This window comes from Prosopis cineraria, unplaced genomic scaffold, assembly GCF_029017545.1.
Source record: "Prosopis cineraria cultivar Desert tree isolate PC_DT_omini unplaced genomic scaffold, ASM2901754v1 PC5, whole genome shotgun sequence".
Classification (NCBI taxonomy): domain Eukaryota; kingdom Viridiplantae; phylum Streptophyta; class Magnoliopsida; order Fabales; family Fabaceae; genus Prosopis; species Prosopis cineraria.
In genome coordinates, this window is record NW_026555336.1 from 32425052 (window position 1) to 32445143 (window position 20092).

The window sequence follows — 20092 nt, forward strand, 5'->3', positions numbered from 1 at the left end:
TTATAGAGATGAATATGGAGACTTGTAGTATTTAGTGCCTCAGTGAAATTCAAACTTGGATTTAAGTAAAATGTTCTCGACTTCTTTCAATGATTTTTCTTCTGTTCCCAAATTTTAAACCAATTTTTTAAGCATATGGAATTTTCTCTATTCCACTGAATGATTGAATGTGTGCATGCCATCGGGAGTGTGTAACTAGAACCTGACAATCTTTAAAAGTGTTAATAAAAACTTTAGTATGTGCGTAATTATATTTATATCTATAAATTAATGAGAGGACCAAATAAGTTAAGAGAGTAAACATAAAAAACTTCGCTTCAATTTTTAAAATGGAAACAGATTCTATATACTAAATAGAAATAAATAATTACTAAGAGAATTAGAAAGACAAGGTACAAATTGAAGGGATAAAGGCCTAAAAGAAAAAATTGAAATTATGTTTATTTTGTGGGGGGGAGTGGAGCGAAATTATGTTAACAAAAAACGCTCGTTATAACAATTTTCTTCATGCCTTATCCATTACTTTTTGGACAAATTACACCTATGTCTTACAGAACAGAACTTATTCTTAAAAAGTCCCATGAATTCATAAAACACTCATAATCTTGTGCATTTACAACTTGACAAAAGACATCAATAACTAAGCAATGGCTATTTTCCTTTGCAAATTTAAAATACCCATTGTTCAATTGTTAATACCTTTTATCAAATTATAAATGCATCAAATTTAAAATTTGAGAGTATTTTGTAAATTTATAAGACTCCTTAATAATAAATTCTTCTTTTGCTGAACCTGGGTGTTAATTTTCCCTACTTTTTCAGATCCATTTTGTCCTATTAAATTTCATGTGGCCAATTGAAAGTTGTGCACTGCACACCACCGCGCGCGCACGGATACAAATTTTTAGATATGGAATCTGGAGATGACATGCATCTGAGATGGCTCATAAGTTTTTGCATTCAACTCCATATATATCTGATCCCCTCTTCTACAGAAATCTTGTAAAAAGATGGAGTTCTTTAAGCATAAAATCGAAATATATATAGGAAGTTATCAAAATTGATAACAAATTAATATAATTACTAACGACTAATGTAATAAAATAGAAAACGAAACAAGCAAGCATAGAATCATCATAAGCCAGGTTTTTACTCCTCCTCTTGCTTCCTTTTCCCAGCTGTCCAGATTTAAAAGCATGCTCTTGTTCTTGAAGGAAAGCCCTTGCTCTTCCATACTTCTCTGCTCTTTCTTCATCATATAAAGCCTTCTCTTTTTCCCTCACGGATACAAGAAAGCACTGTTTACGCAATTCACTAGCAGCCCTCTTTGATTCACGTTTCAAAAGTTTATACAATTTTCTCCTCTGAGCTCGTTCACGATCTGGATCATAGTCTCTACCCTTAACATAGCTGCACGGCATATTAGACTTTTCATTAATAAAAGCTTGATTTTAGGCTGAGCCCGTTAATGACTTGCACGTTCAATATAAAAACCTGAGCAATGAACACAAAGAGCTTACTTCTCCTCAAACTTTGGATTCAATAGCCTGATAGGTTCTGGTTTTCGCTTCCGCATTTGAAGTGGTCGCCTAGTGGTGTGCTGTTCATCCACTTTTGACTTAATCAGCTCGGCAACATCTTCAATTTTATCATGAAGTGCATTTGGTGTATTTTTTCTTTTGCCAGTCGACGTAATGATGTCAAAACTGGTAAAAGATTTCAGGAAATGAACTTAAAACCATCATAGATATTGACATAGCCCGTAGAGTTTCGATAACTGCTACCAATACACTAGCCCTGTAATTAAAATACGTAAGGTTAACAAAGCTATAAACTTTACTGAGGGGGGAAATATTAATTCAACGGATTGAGATACGATAGATAAATATTTGCTTGATCTAGTATCTTTCCGCCTGAAATTATAGCTACAACATGAATATAAGTAACCAGATCTTGACAAAGCAACTTGTGCCTAAAGATATTAGATTCTTTATGAAGCATAATTGCATAAGCAAGCGAAGAATTGACAGAGCTAGAAAATGTCTTGTAATGAACAAATTGTGTATAAGGAGGAAAACATGGCACTATAAGTACAATTAACCCCTAAACTATAACTTTATAACAAAATTAGCACCTAAACTTCAAAATTTAAAACTTTGCCTACTGAAAGGCGAAACTGTTGTCCACAGACTGAATTTAATGTCCAGTACCACGTGAAAAGAAAAGGCAACCTCTGTGATTTGAGTAAAATGAGGTAATTCAAGCTATCTATTTTGAGACAAACAACCCTCATTCAAAGAGATCTTAGCAATCTCGACAATTAAACGTTTAAATTTGACAATGGATAATTGTTTTTACCTTTCATACGATAGTTCAGGGGACATATTATGTTTCAAGTTAAAATACCAATATTGTATGCCATCAGCATAATTAGTTTGTTTACCTGAAATCATCTGAAGAGAAGAAAGGAGAGTCCTCTGGCGTGTTTATCATCTTTTATGAAATCCAAAGGACTAACCTCATTTACCGTCTCTTGCATGCGCAAGAGATGCTTGGTAGTTTTCAGTTCTACAAGTTGATAAAACTGAAGGAGGACAATTAAAATAGTCATTACACATGCCTCCATGAAATTTAGTTACCTTCATAAAGCTTACACAACACCACAATCAAATAAAGTAATAAAAACCTAATTCAAGATGCAGCTAGGTTATAGATGCAGTCAAGATTTAAACTTTAGCTTCCAAAATAACTTCTTTTGCATAACAATCAATCAACTCATCTGAATGGAATTTTAAATGGAAATTCAGAAATAAGATTCTCTTTGATTCATGCTATATGTCTTGAGATTGCAAATCCAAGCACAGAGACGATTCACCTATAATTCAAAGGAATCACATGATCTGTCTTCTTGTTTTCATAACAGCATCAAAAGAATTGAGAGAAGTCATTATCCTTTCCAATAAAATGTGCCAATACATTGAAAACCAGACATGTAAAATCATTTAGTACAGCTTGCATTTATACTCTCAAATTTAGGTCCAATAACAGCTCAAGATATGGAAAAGTGATGTTAACGATCCTCTTTCCTCACCTCCCAAATAAAAACTAACATATCATTCACAAACATTATCAGTATCAAATTATGTTTCAAATTGTAGTCAATGAAGCATAAAGTCATACCTGAGAATCTTCACCTGAAATGGATTTTTCTTCAGTAGCTATCACCAGCAGAGTTCTGAGAAAAATTATGGCTTCAGGACAGAACTTCCGTGACTGTTTAAATATCTGTAATTCAAAATAAGTACATGAGCAAGCAAATCAATCAGTATGACGGTATCAAGTTAGAAAATGAAAAGAAAAAAAATTAATAGCAACAGAATCATCTAAACAACATTTAAAGTTTCGGGAAATTCATTGTCAAGTTTTAAATATTTAAGAGTTTATTTGCAGACGATCAAAAATTTAGGGAGTTGAGCATAATTTAGCCCAAAAAAAAAAGGTTTAAAGGGTTAATTCACCACAACATGATAATTATCAGCATTCAAAAGACTAAGATCATGATAAAATTCAAAAAATGTACACCAGAATATTGTTGTTGATGTCAAATGGAAACAGCAAAACATAAAAACAACAAATAAAACATCTTGCTTGAAGATGTACTCACAGAGAGAAGCATGGAGCATAAGAAAGCACCAATGGCAGCATCCCGACCAGACAATATTGGGCAGCGCATCAGATATTCACACATCAATAATATTGCTAGCGTCATAACTGGATGCCGAAAGTCAGAGCACGGAAATATCAAGGACCACAACCGCAAAAGAAATATCATCTTGGAAGAAGGCCAACTGCTACTTTCTGAGACAACATAAAAGATTTAAAAACAAAAAAACAAAAAAAGTGTCACAAAAGCATATACAGTTTCACGTTCTTGTTAATAGGCAACACAGAATATACAACTATTACATTTACATTCTAACCTGGGTTCTTTAAGCTCTGAACCAATTGTTTTCTTGCCCTTTCTATTCTTTGACGAGCACATATAGTAGCGAAAAATGGAATCTCCATGCTCATTTCTATCAATGGCTTCCCCATCAAGTTTAGTAACTCAAAATTCAATGGCTTTTTATTTGCCAAAACAGCAAAATACTGCAGTAAATTGCCATAAAATACCTACAAAGAGAAGTCATGTTATAAATATTGACTATAAAATGAATCTTTAATAATCGTACACAATTTTATAGTAAATTATTTAGAACAGCAGGTCAGAGAGAGTCAGTTAATGTCCAAGTGTCCAAAGTTAGTCTAAGTGCTACGTCAGATGGTAAAAGTAGAATAAACCCCAAGAAAATGCATCATAACCATGAGCTATCCCTTTGCATATCCATAAGGGACAACCCCTGTCCTATAATAAATTACTGAAACTTGGGAGGCAGATAAAAATTAACCCCAAAAGAAGATCTGGTGAGATCTCTTATCTTGTTCTAACAATAAACTTAGCCAAAGGACTTTTTTTTGGACAATAGCCAAAGGACGTTAACTAGCCCATCTTCCACAAAATGCTGTGAACTAGTTTTATCTTGGATCACTGAAAATTTGGAGTCAAGGGCTATCCATAAACCCACCAAATTCATCCCAGTTAGAGTCAAATCCACAATCTTCTTGTTAAAGTAACCAGATCTCCGCTAGAGGAACACAATAACAAGTTTCAAGAACATAAATGCACAGATGTTCAATAGAAATAATGACGCAAGCACATGAACAGGCAATTCCAGTTATAGACCCAAAATATATATCGAAATCAATTATGCTGGCTCATTGTATCAATAAATTAGTTTAACCTAGTCAATAGTGCAGGATTCCTTCAAGAAAGCATCCACTGAATCAAAACAGTTAACAAAAACTTTTTAGCTACTACAGCTCAGACTATAGATCAAGTCCCTTGATACTTTTACATGCAAGTGTCAGGACTAGCACAAGCATGAAACACAATATAGTTTAAAATCCATAGGCAGTCATCATATTTATAAAAGTAATATTACTCAAGTGATGAAGCATGAAACCATTAAAAGAACCATAAACTGTATGGTAAAGATTTAGAGATTTTAGGCATTACAACATAACTTTCTAATTCATCATGCACAAAACATTAACGTTCAAAAAAGAAGAGACTATGAAGATGAAATTTTCTAAGAGCTTCCACTTTAACTGACAGTTGAGAGAAAAATAGAAATTTATACAAACATACAGATAATATGATTTTAATGGACAAGGATATAGTTACATACTTGCATCTTTTTGCGGTTTTCTGCAGCAAGTTTGATTGCATTGCTTGCTCGAATTCGGTTAATAACCATGATAATGTCAGAATTTGAGCAGTTATCAAACAATGAACATAATTCTTCAAATGTCTTAGGAGCTTCAATTATATAAGGAATGTCTGACTTTGCCGAAGATTTTTTAGCCCCAGAATCCATCTTCTTGGAATCTGAATAATCCCTATCCTTTTTAACATTTTCAACATCATCTTTATTCTTGGCATTTATAAGAACTGTAGCATTCAATTTCTTCTCAGCATTGACCCTGTCATGCCGTCCTGCCTTTTTTCCTTTCTCTTTATCACCACTATCTTCTTCTCCTTCATCCTCTGAATTTGGCTTGATATTCTCATCATCACTTTGTTCCCAATCCTTCAAAGAATAACTATTTTCATGTTCATAAGGATCCTCATCAGAATCTTCATCTGCATCTTCAGAACTTTCAGAATCATCAGAAGCTTCACCACCCTCACTAGCAGAATCTTCTGCATTTTCTCTTTCAAGAATCTCATCAATCCAGCCCTTTTTGCTCATTGTTTCTTCACTAACAGAAAAGGAATCACCAAGGTCATCCCCAGAGAGCAACTTTGGCTTGTCTTTTGGTGAATTTTCTGAATTTTCATGATCTTCATCACTTGAATCTTCAGCAGCAGCCATCCTCTTCTGTCTCTCTTCCTGAAATTATGTTGTTACAGGTTAAAGAAATCAAATAGTTGACTCCATGGAACAAACAAGTCCATGGCAGCAAATGATATATTACAATTGATTGATGTTACTCTGGAATCATAGCGATGTTAAGAATCCACTGGCAAATGTTAAAGTCATCCATTTCTAAAAGCCAGCTTTGCCAAGCATAAGGAATTTATAAATACCTCTAATTGCTCTAAGCGTTCTCTTTCCTCTTGAGCAATCTCTTCTGGAGTCTTTGTCCTGTCTGAGGGGCGAGCTCTCATTTCCAAAGCCAGTTCTTTGACAAGCTTGTCATAAGCATCAGGTTTATCCTGCCACAAAGAACAAATAGGATATTACAACAAGAAGAAGCTCTCAAGGCCTACAAGAATCCTCATGAATAGGTACCTCCATAGATGCATCTATCTTCTGAGTGCCAGATAAGCTATCTTTGTTGCTAGTTTCAATAGTAATACTCTTGTTCACCAGAGCCTCCAAGGAATTCGTTTCCTGGGTTCAGTCAGAGATAATAATACTTTAGACTGAATTAAAGCAGTGAATTTATGATCTAAATCTTCCAGCAACTGTTCATTTTCTTCCTTTTCTTTAGCTTTCTGGGCCTGGAACATATTAAAAAAAAAGAATATGTAAGGACAAATAGACTATAAATAAACCAATAGCCCATGACTAAAGAAAACCCCATACCTTGAAAATTTTGCTTTTTGAGATAATTTCGTCCATAACTTCCTTCTTGCTTTTATGTTTCTGCAGGTGATAGAAGTATTTTATTAGAACGAATGCAGTTGTAAAGGAAGCTTATACCTTGAAAATGGAAGATTAAATCCACATGATATCTCTTATGCATAATGCCATCATAAGAGAGAAAAATGCAATATGCTCAAGAAAGCAAAAGGATCTTACATTTGGCTCGCCTTCTTCTCCAGAAATCCTCATATTATTATTAATACTAACAACGGAAGAATTGTCTGCAAAATCAAAATGGAACCCATGCCGTCAACACGAAACTCAAGACAAAAGGTTGTAATATGGGTACCCTCAAGTATAAAACGTAATACCTACTGGACGTATAGCATTAACTTCTAAAAGAAACAATACTAAGGCATAGTTTAGAATTACCTAAACAAATAAAAATTTACAAGATTATGAAAATGAAATTGAAAAGATGAACCCAAGTTGTTATAAAATTGTTTTATGGTCCCACTTTAAATTCAAAACTACAATAAGGAGAAAGCAAACCTCATTAAGGGGTCAAGCCAAAAGTTTTTAGATTTGTCCCCTTCCCGAAATGAGATAAGGGTGCCCCAAATATACACGTGAAAACCACTTTCAATTATTGATTCTCATCCAAGAGATCAAATGGTGTATATACTCTACTTACTGCTAGCAATTATCTAACTCATATATAGAAAGGAAAACTGTGCAAAAGTTAAACAAATGTTACGTACTCTTAGCTTCTCCAGTCTCAACAGCATCATCATCATCAGAAATCATTTCATCCTCAAAATCATCTCTTCCTTGTATTTCCTGACCCTCATAATCTTCTTCTTCTCCATCTGACAAGTTATACTTACTTTTCTTGTTCAATTTTGAGCGCAACTATATACACCCAGATAAAAGTGTTAGAGAAGGAACTACAACTAATGAGGATTAGCATTTGAGCAATCACACCAGAGATTTCAGAAGTTTCCAAGTTCCACCATAGAATATATTTAGATAGATTATAAAACAATACTATAAAGTACGCTTGGAGCGTAAGCAACATATACAGAGCTACTTGTTAGACAGTAAAGATAATTCACTAAGGCAACATTTTGGGCCAGGATAAGAAAATTTTAGCCCCAAAAAGAAAACTGATGAACTCCTATTATAAATGTAATTATAAATAAATGAAATAACAGAACCATAAGATTGATTTCCTAGGGGCAATAATATCCCTAACTCAGCATTCAATGTTAGCAAGAGTCACGCTGGCAATATATAAGGTGAAAATTGGAATGAAAATCATTTTTCTGACAATTATACACGCCCCTAAACCATTAAGAAAGAGAAAGATAACTCCCAAAATACAATGCTGAAATGATCAAACTCATGGGTTTTGTAACCAGCCCAAGAAAAAACCACCTGGAGTTCACGCTGTGATCTCAAAACAGCTTTGCCAAACTCATCTAGATCTTCATTTTTCTCTCCAATTCGCTTATCCACAAACACAGATGACTTCCCTCTCTGCTCATACTCCCTCAACAGCGTTTTATTCCTCTGCCAAACCAGAAATAAGATAAGTTCACAACAGCAAAATAAAATAGAAAGAAATAAGATGACGAGAAATTTCTCATGTTTATATTTGATACAAAGTAGCAAACAAAATATTTATTCAATTCACAAAAAAAACCATTCTGATCAAGGAATCTACAAGCTTCCTTCATGACAATATTTAACAAAACCTTACAATAACAATAAAATAGGAAAATAGTAAGCAAGCACTTACTTTCTCAATGCCACGAGAACGAGCCATGCCTACCCGACGCTCTTCACCTTTATGTTTTTTCCCCAGTATGTCAAACTTTCTTCGAGACCAAATCGTCTCAAAAGGGTTTTCTTTGGGGACCTTAACTTTCATGGCTACAACATCTGGACCAATCTTGTTCTTCTTCTTGCTCGTCTTTTGGGTACTAAGTTCCCGATTCGATGATTTTGCCATTGATGAGGGTGTTGGAGTGCACCTTTTTAAGGTTTAGGATTTATGTGTCTATTATAATGAACTCACTGTCGTGTAAAACTTTCTCTTTGCTGTGAGAGGTGATTGCCAGACCCTACCTATCAAAGGTAGATAGATGAGTATGGTGACAGTTCACCACAAGCAACGCCGACCTTTCACACAAGAAGAATGCGAGTTGCTTTTTTAGCTATTTAATTTTAATGCACAAGACCCATCAAGACTTCAATACTAGATAATGTTTCTGGACAAACAAAAAGAAAAGAAAAGAAAAGGGAACTATACGATGTTTGCTGCAATATTTTATACACATCATATAAAATAATACTATTATGGGCTTGGTGATATAACATTAGAAACAAAACTCCTTCAATGTTAGAATAACTAAATCTACATATAACCACAATATACTCAAGGAGAACTCAAATATAAACAAAATGAAACTGTACCTATTAACACTGCAAATCTAATGTCTAAAAATTCAAACTCCAGAACTTGATTGAAAAGCATAATTGTATGACAAAATATAATTGCATAAAGATTGGCTACATCATTTGATCTGCTCCCTCAAATCCTATAAAGAAGAATAATCCCTTCCACATATTTAAAAATATATTCAATGATTTTTTATAGCTAAGTTACTGATGTTTGCGTTTAGGCCTGGTGTTGGAAGCAGATTCACTTATAAATCCCAAGCCATTTAGCCATGGCAACGAACACTTTTCCTTGCAAAATAAATGGGTGATTGGTTTATTTTTCTTCTCTGGTGGATGGGAATACTCAAAAACACAAACAACTTCCGTTGAGAATAATTCATATATGATCTTGAATGAAGAACATTGGAAAGATCAACTGGATAAACAAATGACAACCAATTATTATAATAAACAATCCAGAATACAAATGTTAGGATTCAACCATTCCTTATTAAGTGGCCAAGAGACAAGTTTTTATTGGTTAAGAAATTGAAGTAGGTGAAGGAAACTCAACGGCGATTCCAAGCATCTCAAGAGTATGGTATTTCTCTAATCCATTTTGTTCGCATTGCCTAAGATTAGATGGAAAGAGAAGTGGATTCCAACAGATTGGGAGCAGAGGGTGACCTTACCGAGACGGACCATAAACCACCAGTGGTTGACCGCAGCTGCTGGTAGAGACGGTTGTGGCAGTGAAGAAAAAAGAGCACAGGAGAAGGGCAGGGTTTATTTTGAAAATACAGGATATGTAATGCAATGTTGCAAAATGCAAAGCAACCATACCTTATTTTTAATTATTTTTTCAGAAAAAATCGTTCTAATTCACAAAGTTGAACTCTAAATTTTATTTTATTTAATTATTTCACTTCACCCAACGACAATTAGTAATGGGACATTTAAATATATGAGCAATATTATGAAAAGATACTAATTTAAACTTTAAATTCAAAACATTTTAAAACATCATATAGTTATCCTAATATTTTTAAAGAGGAATGGGGAGGGGAGGAATTTCAATGATCTTTTGTTTGGATTTCAAGAGGGACGAAAATACCATCAGGTAGTACCAGAAAATTTCCTTCTAACTCAATTATAGCCTCTAACACTATATAGAGATTATGACTAATTGCCTCACCACACCATATGAGGGCAAAATACACGATTTTTTACTGTCTCAATATGTTAAAGAGTCTTAGAACCTTGTTCTTTCACACACGTGAATAAAGTGTGGCTTGCAAGCCACCCTCTCTTTCCAACAAACCACATAATCTAAAGAAAGCTTCAGGACCCATCCTAACAATATCTTAACCATTTCTACTATTAATTACTCGACTCATTACTCCTTCATGTACTCATTCTCCCCTCAAACTCATATTGCAACCTATTCTTCTCTTATTAGACATGTGAACCACATAGCACCATACAAAAGCACAAACAACTTGAACTGTATAGCTATTTGATGCACTTCCAAGTATCGGGGAACCAACATAAAGCATTGCATCAAATTTTGGCGAACTAATACATCTATTGCACCATCAATCTCATCTAGTAAAAACCAAATAAAAAATTTACATCTAATCAGAAGATAGATACCATAAACTGCAATTGCAACAATAAATATGAACAAATAGATTCTGCTAATTCTTCTACCATGGCATGCCTGATTTGAAATCAATAAATATGAATCAGTTGCAGAAATTCTCTCTAGCTGATGGAAAAGGAAAAAGAAGTCGGGTCCTCAAAGTGCTTTGTATATCCCAAACTTTCAGATACTGAATAAACCAGTTCAGTAACAATCAATGTTTCAAACTTCCAAGATTAATTATATTATATCTCAAGAGGCAAAAGCATCTAAGTAATGAACGAAAGGCAAACAAAACGGCTTATTCTTTTTTTCTTTTGATAGCAATACTCAGCAGTACAGATATGAAAACATTGGACAACCTTCTTCCAAAAACAACTGCCGAGAAACAGTGAGCGAACACAGGGAGAGAAGGAAATGAAAACTAGCAGAGAAAGAGTACAGATCGAAAAAGAAAAGCAGCACCATATAAACAGCAACGATAGAGAAAATAAGAACAAAAACAAAAACAAAAACAAAAACAGAAGAAGAGCAGACGGAACGTAGAGAAGCGGAACCTGGAGTGAGAACCAGCGGTAACAACGAGTGGGAGCGGCGGCGGAGACAATTGCTGGCGCCGGTGCTATGATATTATGTTGCTTTGAGGGTAATTTTGTAATTGTAAAAATTATCTTTCATTTAAAGTTAAAATATATTTTTAGATGGAAAAGTGACCTTAATATCCTCTAAAATATATAAATGATAAGTTAGTCTCTCAAAATATTATAATTTTTTTAAAATTTTTAAAAATTTTTCTATTAATAATAAATTTATATAAATTATTAAATTATGTTTATTAAAAATAAATTATTTTTAAATATTTACAACTTTCTTTCTCATATTTGTAATAATACAACAACAAATCATAACTTCTTATGTTAAATTTTTTATTCAAAAACTTAATTTTTACCCAAAATAATTGATTTTTTAATTGATTTTTGCCAACATTATTTAAACACTTATTTATCCAAAAAATTAATTTTTTTTCAACGCTGCCAGAGCTTTTGCGCTCAATTATTCAAGGAATGTGAGAAAATTATAAAAAAACTCAAAAAATAAAAAAAGCACAAAATTTAATAAAATTAAAATTAAATTTCCTTTTTTTATTTTTTTAATAAATTTTAAATTTTAAATATTTAAAAAAGTTATTAACATAAGTTCTTCTCAATCCTCACCTTTCACTTATCATTTGTTATAAAACTAATTTAAATAAAATATTAATTGACAGAAAAAAATTAATTTAATTTAATTTAAAATTGAGAGTCATTATAAAGATTATTGCAAAGGTTTAGAGAGAGAGAGAGATTTTACATCATTTGTTGCATTGCTATATTTTTTATATTGTTAAAATTTTTAAGCAATGCTTAATATTTTCATCAGATATAGCTTATATTCATGATATTATTAGAGATTAATTTATATATTATTATCTTCATTAGTTATTATAAAATTGATATTTGATATTTAAAATTAAATCTTTTCTTTTATCAGATTTATTTAAACTAAGATATATTGAGTTATTTATTTACATAAATTAAAATTGTTAATATTAATATAATTTAAATTTTTATAATTAATCATATATATAATTTAAATAATATATTTTACTTTTTCATTAGTTATTTTACTTGTTAAAATTAATTTTAAAAAAATAATATCTAAACAGATTATGTTATAATATAGTCAATTATGATTAAAATTTATCATTTAATTAATTATTTTTATAATCTATTATATCCAATTGAAATTTAAACAGGCACTTAGTTTTATAAAATATATTATTAAATTATTTAATCATAATATCATTAATTTTTTGATAAAAAATTTTGTATTAAACTTTTAAAAATTGACAAAATATTTTTAAATATTGATTTATCAAATTTAATTTTAAAAAATAATAATAGCTGATATAAAAATAATCATTCAAAATTATCATATTATATTTAAAATACTAAAAATATAATTTATAAAATTAAAATATTAAACTAAAATCTTATATAAAATTATAAGATAAAAAATATATCTTAACCTTCATTTAAAATACATTAGCAATTAAAATTAGAAGATATAATATTAAAATTTTTTATAAATTTTTATTTTGGTAGTGCAAATTTAGATTGTCTAGATTACTGATCATATTTATTAATTTTTATAAATATTTTATCTAGATAGTCAAAATTAATATGAATATTATCCTTAGAGAGTAGAGGTGCAACGGAGGGTGGAGCATCAAAACCAAGTCCCTCTTTCTCCACTTATCCTTTAACAAAATTAGTTTTCATATGATAATCGATTAATCTTTATAAAATTTCATTTGAGAATATTTTCTATTTATATCAATAAAAAAAATAGTCAACTTTTACTTAAATGTCAGTTAAATGGTTAACATTTAAAAAATTTGATGGATTGATCACTTTTGCACCAACTATGATAATGTTATAGATATTTTTATCCTTTTTCTTACTTTAAACTATTAGATGCTCTTGGCTGACGATTTCGTAAATATTTTTGCCCTCTTTTTCAGTCCAAGTCAGTGAAAACTGATACATGATATGTATAGTCAACATTTAGTATCAAAAACTAACAACGTTAGGATAAAGTTAACGGTTTAATCGCTTCATCCATTCATATAACATTATGCGTATTTATATTATTTTTCTCAATCTGAACTATTGGATGATCTTGGCTGATGATTTTGTAGATTTTTTTGCCCCTTTACCCATAAAAAACTATAAATTTAGTCTTTAATTTTACACGAGATTTTATTTGAGTCATTTAATTTTATAAAATATTTTTCAATTATTTAACTCTAATGTTATTAATCTCACTCTCATCACCAAAAAAAATTATATTGAACTCTTAAATATTAACAAAATATTTTTAAATATTAACGTATTAAGTTTAATTTTTTAAAAAATGATTAGATAAAAAAAATTATTTGAAACTAATAATATCAAGATTAGGAGACTAAAAAAGTAAAAAGATCCTTTATAAAATTAGAAGATTAAATTAAAATATTATATAAAGTTAGATAACTCCAAGTATACCTAAAAACTAGCCTTTTTAGTTTTTAAATAAAATGAAGAGAAAAAATTAAAGAAAATTTAAAAAATATTTTTCATTATTTTTTTCCATTAATTTCATCATAAAGATGGGAAAACTTAAAGAAAAAAAATTATATTGATGAGAAAAAATGTTTTTTTTTGTTTACTTTTCTCTCTTAACTTGTTATTCTATAATGTTTTCTTCTCATTTCAATAAATAGGGTAGAAATAGATTTTGGTCTGAGATTTTTGGTGGAGAGCAAAGAAAGTTGTTTTTTTTTTTTTTATGATGCACAAGTATTTGTTTTTATTGAAAACAGGACATGTTGTTGGATATAGAATATAAATACCACAACGAGCAGTATTATCTTTTTTTGAATAATACGAGGATCTATTAAGTTTAAAAAATGGATATAAGTTACATCAACTTATAAAATGAGACCAAATCTTTTCATTTGTTCACCACCTCTTGGCAAAAAAGTGATAGTTGATCAAAAGCACATAAACTATCAATAAAATCTAAAGTATTTTGTGTGAGTAAATGAATTCAAAAGTTTGCCTAACGGTATATAAAATTTAATGAAAGAAAACCATAATGATTCAACCAAACTCTGGCATAATCAATGATATCTGTTAAAAGGTGGTGATTCACATCATTCCTAGTAATTAAATTAATCGCCTCGGCACAGTATATGAAAACATGAACACGTTGAATGTTCGTATGACAGCATAAGTTAACACCTTGGATAATGCCAATAATTTCACTAATTGCAGGGGGAAATTGACCAACACTGGAACGAAAGCCAGCAACCCACTCAGCCTCACTATACTGTATCACACTTCACATTTGAAAATGACATTCTTCTAAGAACCATCAATATTTAAGTGAAAGTCATTACCATCTCCGTACCATTAATACTGAGATCGTTTCGCTGGAGTACTCATAGTAATGGAGGAGTTGACATTATTAAATCGAGTGGCTGGATAAGAAAAAGCACTTCTGCAGTTTAAAAAATTGGAGTTCTTTTCGCAGATTGGAAGATTTTTTTTTGTTTTTTTGTGGTGGGGGGGGGGGGGGAGACAAAAGCATTGTGAGGGGGGTATTATGGAATTTTGATATTTCAACTATGTATATAACTATATATATTAAATAAAATTTATATCATCATTCTCTCAAACATGATTTTTTTTAATAAAAAAGAGATTCATTGCAGCAACAAATGTTTGCGAGGTAGCTACTATTAAATATACATCTTTTCCTATCATCCACCTCATCTAAACCATGCATTAAAGTGCCAAACATGTTTTAAAAATTCATTCACATTCATCATCTCATTCCTGTTTATAAGTTTTGGAGGAAGAATGTACACTTGTAGTGGTTGAGTTTAACGTACGTATGCAGGAACAAAACCATAATATTAGACTTGATTCAAATAAATACAACAAATGCACTTGGAAAATAAAAAGAAAGAAAAACTGAGAGAATGAATTTAGAATCACTACTGAATATTTGAAAGTTATCTTGCTCTTAAAATTATCCACACCGATTGTGGTTTTTGATCGTTTGTGCATGATAATAAAACTATTATCTCTTCTGAACTTTTAAATTATTAAAGGAAAACTGCACAATTAACCTAGAGTATATTACATTTTCAAGCCTAATTTTCTTTATATTCTGATAAAGATTTCATGGGCTTATATTGAGCCCAATCCACTGAGAGTAGATTACCCAACACTGTTTTTATTAATATTCTCTATTTCCATTCCATAAAAAATAATTCTCCCAGGCCTATAATCCCTTCTCTTGTTTCCTTGAAAAACATTGGCACCCCAGAGCTATGTTTGGGAATCCAAACTCTAGAATTTAGTTTACGGAACAGAGTTGTGTGTGAAAAATATAATCATCGCACAAAGATTAATTGGCTGCATCTTTTCATCTGCTCCATTGGAATCTTACAAAGATCTGATCTCAACTTTCATATACTCCTTGAATATCCTGCTCTTTTCTCCCCTCATGTACCTTGTAGAAATTCCTCTTAGCTCTTTCTTTTTCCTTTGTTTTTTAAAAGAAAAAAACACAAGTTTTCATGGGCTTTGTAAAGCCAAGAAAAGTATTAAAAAAACAAACCCAAGAAACAAAAGGTAAGTAAAATCTAGTTAAAATAGCTCAGATTGATCATATTCTAATTCAATTTGGAGTCTAGATGTAGGTGTTTTATATGCTAAATATGAACACATCAAATCAACAAGTCATATGTGATCTCAATTAATAATACACATATTAACCATAATTAATCTAGCATTGCAATTTTGCATATCAAACTTTGGTCCTTTTTTTCGCTCAGGTGTTACATGCCCTCATTCAGTTCCTGTACCTCAATAGAGAAACCTAAAGAATGACCTTTGTGATTCTTCACTCTTCATTAGCAGCAATGGCCTACATAATGCCATCTTATGGTCACTTTCCATTGCATTATCATCATTTCAGTCCCTTCTCATTCTCAAGACACATTATATCATTTACAAACACTGTAGATTACAGACACACACACCAGTATGATCTAGAAAGGCTTATGAAAAAAACCTTACAAATCTCACAGTGAATGTCTTCATGCCTTCCTTTGACCAAAAGTATAAAGAGAAGACAACACCAATTGTAATACCAAAAAGAATATAAAGAACACTTTGAGCAGCAAATCATCTGCAGGATTTGTGATTGTTGAGTTTGATTAATTAAGCCAAGAGCCAAAAATCCTTGTGACGCTTAGTGGTGATCATATAGCCTCCTGCTTTCTTACTTTTTCTTCTCACTGCAATCGCCATGCAATGAGCATTCTGTATGCAGTACTCCACCACCCCGGTGGCCACCCGGTGGCCAGACCACATCATCAGAAGACGCCATGTTGTGGACCTCTTCTTCTGCCCTAAAACCAGAAGTGACACTCCTTCTTTTCTGGCTTCCTCCACTATTTTTGGGCCCTTCTCCTTCCCTTCCAGCACTGCAATCTCAATTTGTACCTATCAGAACCATATAATCTCATAACATTAATTCAATCATCACATGCCTTCATCAATGTATACTAACAAAAGCAGAGATATAAAGTAGCATGCTCGTTTTAATAATCACAGAAAAAAGCTTTAATCCTTACCCATGTTCCACAATCTGTGAGCTTTACATTTTGCAGGCGGTAGTGGAACAATTAGATATATAAAGTGAAAACAAGTTGAAACTTTATGCTTTCTTTTCTTTTCTTTTTTTCAAGAATGTTGAAAAAAAAAAAAACACAACATGGAATAGGAGGAGTAAATTAAACTCACTTCAGGTCTCTTGACGTTGCACATATTCTTGAAGGAGGAGACAAGTTCATAAGCCTTTGGATTTGGAGGCGGAATATCCTTGCTGGACTCCTCATCTGTGGCTGCTAATGTCATAAATGAAGAAGTATTATCAGTTTCAGTCACATGAAGAAAACAAGATACCGCAATCAGTTTCAGTCACACCTTGTTTAGAAGAAGGCTTAGTCACATGAAGAAGTATTATAATGTCTTGGCTCTGAACAGTGTGAGTGAGTGCCCATTGCACAGCCCACTTTGCTGCAAAACTAGAATCAACCACAATCATGATCTTCCTACCAGCAACAACCCCGTTTTTCGCCTCATCACCGGGTTTCTTCTCACAATCTTCACCGGAATTCTCGGTTTCGAGGTGGGTAGGATCAAGCTTGGATTGTACTGGTGGGGAACGGACACGAGCATGCGGCCTGATTCTGTTGAGGCAGAAGCCTGGCAACTTAGGTCCTCTCTTACCCATTTGCTCAATCGCCTTGTGTGCAACAAGGCACCAATGTTTATAATGATGAGAAGGAGCATAGAGAAGGAGGAATCAATAACAATGAGGCTTGAGGGAAATTTTCGATGATGTTTTGGCATGGGACACGGTACATTTGTGCTTTGCTTTCTCTTTTCTTTTACTTTTTTCCAATCATTTTTGGTTCTTTTGTTTCTTTTTATTTGTTTTTCCTCCTTGTGGGGGTGTCATGTCCCTTACGAACGTGCTTGTCATCAAACTGTAGGACCATTCTTCCTCTAAGACCAGCCCTTTACCTCACCCTTCACCATTTTTCCTCATCACAATTTTGTGGAATTGTTCACATAACATGAAAGCAAAAGTCTGAGGAAAAAGCTCATCCAACAAAAATTAACCTATTAAATAACAGAACTTCTTAAATTTATAAAGTTCACTTTTGTTATGAGACTTTAAAGATGTAAGAACCATTCTAACAAGCATGTCGATTCTCAAATAGAGTGGCATTGTTATGAGTTCTATACTGAAAAGTCTTACAAGTGAGATAAAATTTATAAATTCAAGAGATTTTTTTAAGCTAATTTTTTGAGATGGGATCTCCTTTTGACTTGTGCCTGTAATATTATTTTAGTTTAAAACTAAATATTCTTTCCCATAAAATATTTTTCTTCAAATAGCAATCTTAAAACAATTTGAAGAAAAATCAAACCCAAATCAATAAAAAAAATATCTTCTAGTTTTTTATAATAATTTTTTTTTCTGGATAAGAGTTAGATAAAGTTGTTTTTAGCCGTGAATACTTATCATTTATCAAACAATATCATTTAAAAAAAAAATCTTTAGGTATGGCCTTTGTTAGTACTGTGAAATAACCAATCAATGACATTATTAAAGTGATATTCCTCTCACTCTAACACCTCGTTAGAGGCTTCTTTTGTGATTGATTTGCAAAGCCCCCCATTTCTTCATATCATTACAGGATGCTTCTTTTCTCTTCTTTTTTTCTTGCTTTCATTGGTTTTATTGTTAAAGGAACGAGTGGGGCATAGGTTAACAATGACAAACCATGTGAACCAAAAATTTAGATAAAAAAAAAAGAAAAAAGAAAAAAAAAACTTGCTTATAAAATATGTTACTTCAAATTGCTTGACATATCCATATTGATATTGTATCTCATACGAATAAATGCCAATACTTTTTCTCCATGTCTATCTATAAAGTATTAAAATATTATTTTAATTTAAAAACATTCTTAATTTTTTATGCATGCCCGATAGTTTTAATGTTACTATCAATATTAGAACATTGATACTTAAAGCAATTTTTAAGAAATTAAATTTGTTAAAGATAATAGCTATTCTAATATTTTTATTTCTAGTTTCCTTTTATGATTTACCTTTAAAATTCCTTTGTTATTTCCTGAATAACTATCCCTGGCTTCTTGTTATTAATCAGCTAATATCACATAAGTGAGATTTTTTTTTTTTTTTTTTTTTTGCGTGGCATTGGGATTTGGCTAGATTGGTAGTCCTGGTGCCTCTATTACTCAAACTCTGACTCCAGTCATTTTCTAGAGTTGAGTTTTGGAATCCAAGGCTAAAGTCTGATGATGAAGAGTTAAAAGTAAAGTGATTGGTGAATTAAACGAGATTCACATGTGGCATGGAGTGATTAGGGGATGAATTAAACAGATTAATTCATTTTAATTAATTAATATATAAACAGTAAAGAAAAAGGCAGAACATGAAAGCAACTATCCAACTTCCCGTTGGACTCCTTAAAGGGAAAAGATCCAAATGACTTGAATGAAGGCAAAAGTAGATTCTCACTTCCTCAACAAGATGACCCATTTTGAGTAGAATGATTGTGATGTTAGGTAATTGAGGAAAAATAAATATGCCAAGACTTCAACTGGCTAGTTTCTAATTATCACTACCGTTATCATGTCAAATCCCACCCTTTTCTCCCAATTTTTCCCTTGCAAATTCAAAGCAACCACCAAACACCTAATTGAAAAGTGATTATTTATGTGATTGTGTATGGATTTCTACAGTAATTTTCTAGAACATTTGAAGGGGTTGACTTTCAATGCTCATTATTTTCGTGAGATTTTAGCCACATCAAAAACTGATTTCAATTGTTCAATTTTAAAATCTTTAACCTTTAATTTTTCATGAGATTTTTTTTTCCGAAATAACAGTTATAAAATTATCTTTATTTTGAATCATGTAAATATTGAAATAACAATTTATTAAAACATAAAAAATAAGACTATCAAATTTAGACTATCCAAATTAAATATAAACAATCCATATTGGTATGAAACTAAATAAAGATAGTTAATTTCACCAGATTCCAAACTCCCACTTCCCGGGGGCATGTAGGAGTCATTGCCTCCCCATACTCTAAACTATTTTTTATACTT

At 31.8% G+C, this 20092-nt stretch overlaps 3 protein-coding genes across 4 annotated transcripts in view; 1 reads left to right on the plus strand and 2 right to left on the minus strand.

The window, feature by feature from the left end:
• The window catches only part of LOC129312135 (E3 ubiquitin-protein ligase At3g02290-like), a 41486-nt gene that overhangs the window by 15067 nt on the left and 6327 nt on the right, over positions 1-20092 (plus strand). The window lies entirely within an intron of this gene.
• Positions 905-11298, minus strand: LOC129310830 (uncharacterized). The gene is given in 18 exon segments (XM_054952743.1): positions 905-999; positions 1118-1410; positions 1521-1703; positions 1705-1797; positions 2444-2496; positions 2498-2584; positions 3181-3285; positions 3665-3858; positions 3981-4173; positions 5289-5993; positions 6191-6285; positions 6434-6493; positions 6496-6607; positions 6693-6752; positions 6909-6973; positions 7454-7604; positions 8130-8264; positions 8494-11298. Coding segments are annotated over 18 exon segments (2892 nt in total). The 5' UTR covers positions 8707-11298.
• LOC129312134 (universal stress protein PHOS32-like) lies at positions 16144-17762 on the minus strand. 2 transcript variants are annotated; one of them, XM_054954736.1, is made up of 3 exons: positions 17364-17762; positions 17181-17281; positions 16144-16880 (listed from the first exon to the last, which is right to left on the minus strand). In XM_054954736.1, exons 1-3 carry the CDS (start codon positions 17671-17673, stop codon positions 16596-16598), a joined length of 696 nt encoding a protein of 231 aa, XP_054810711.1. In that variant the 5' UTR covers positions 17674-17762; the 3' UTR covers positions 16144-16595. The 2 variants fall into 2 exon arrangements, with proteins under 2 accessions (XP_054810711.1, XP_054810710.1); XM_054954735.1 differs by having other exon boundaries at positions 17181-17284; positions 17364-17759.

What these genes read in the sequence shown, in the direction of transcription:
- LOC129312134 (XM_054954735.1), bottom strand. Translation starts at nt 17,673, where the DNA reads ATGGGTAAGAGAGGACCTAAGTTGCCAGGCTTCTGCCTCAACAGAATC. An exon ending in TAAGCCTTCTTCTAAACAAG is followed by an intron (nt 17,285 to 17,363) that starts GTGTGACTGAAA and finishes TTATGACATTAG; the next exon opens with CAGCCACAGATGAGGAGTCC. An exon ending in GCAACGTCAAGAGACCTGAA is followed by an intron (nt 16,881 to 17,180) that starts GTGAGTTTAATT and finishes TGGTTCTGATAG; the next exon opens with GTACAAATTGAGATTGCAGT.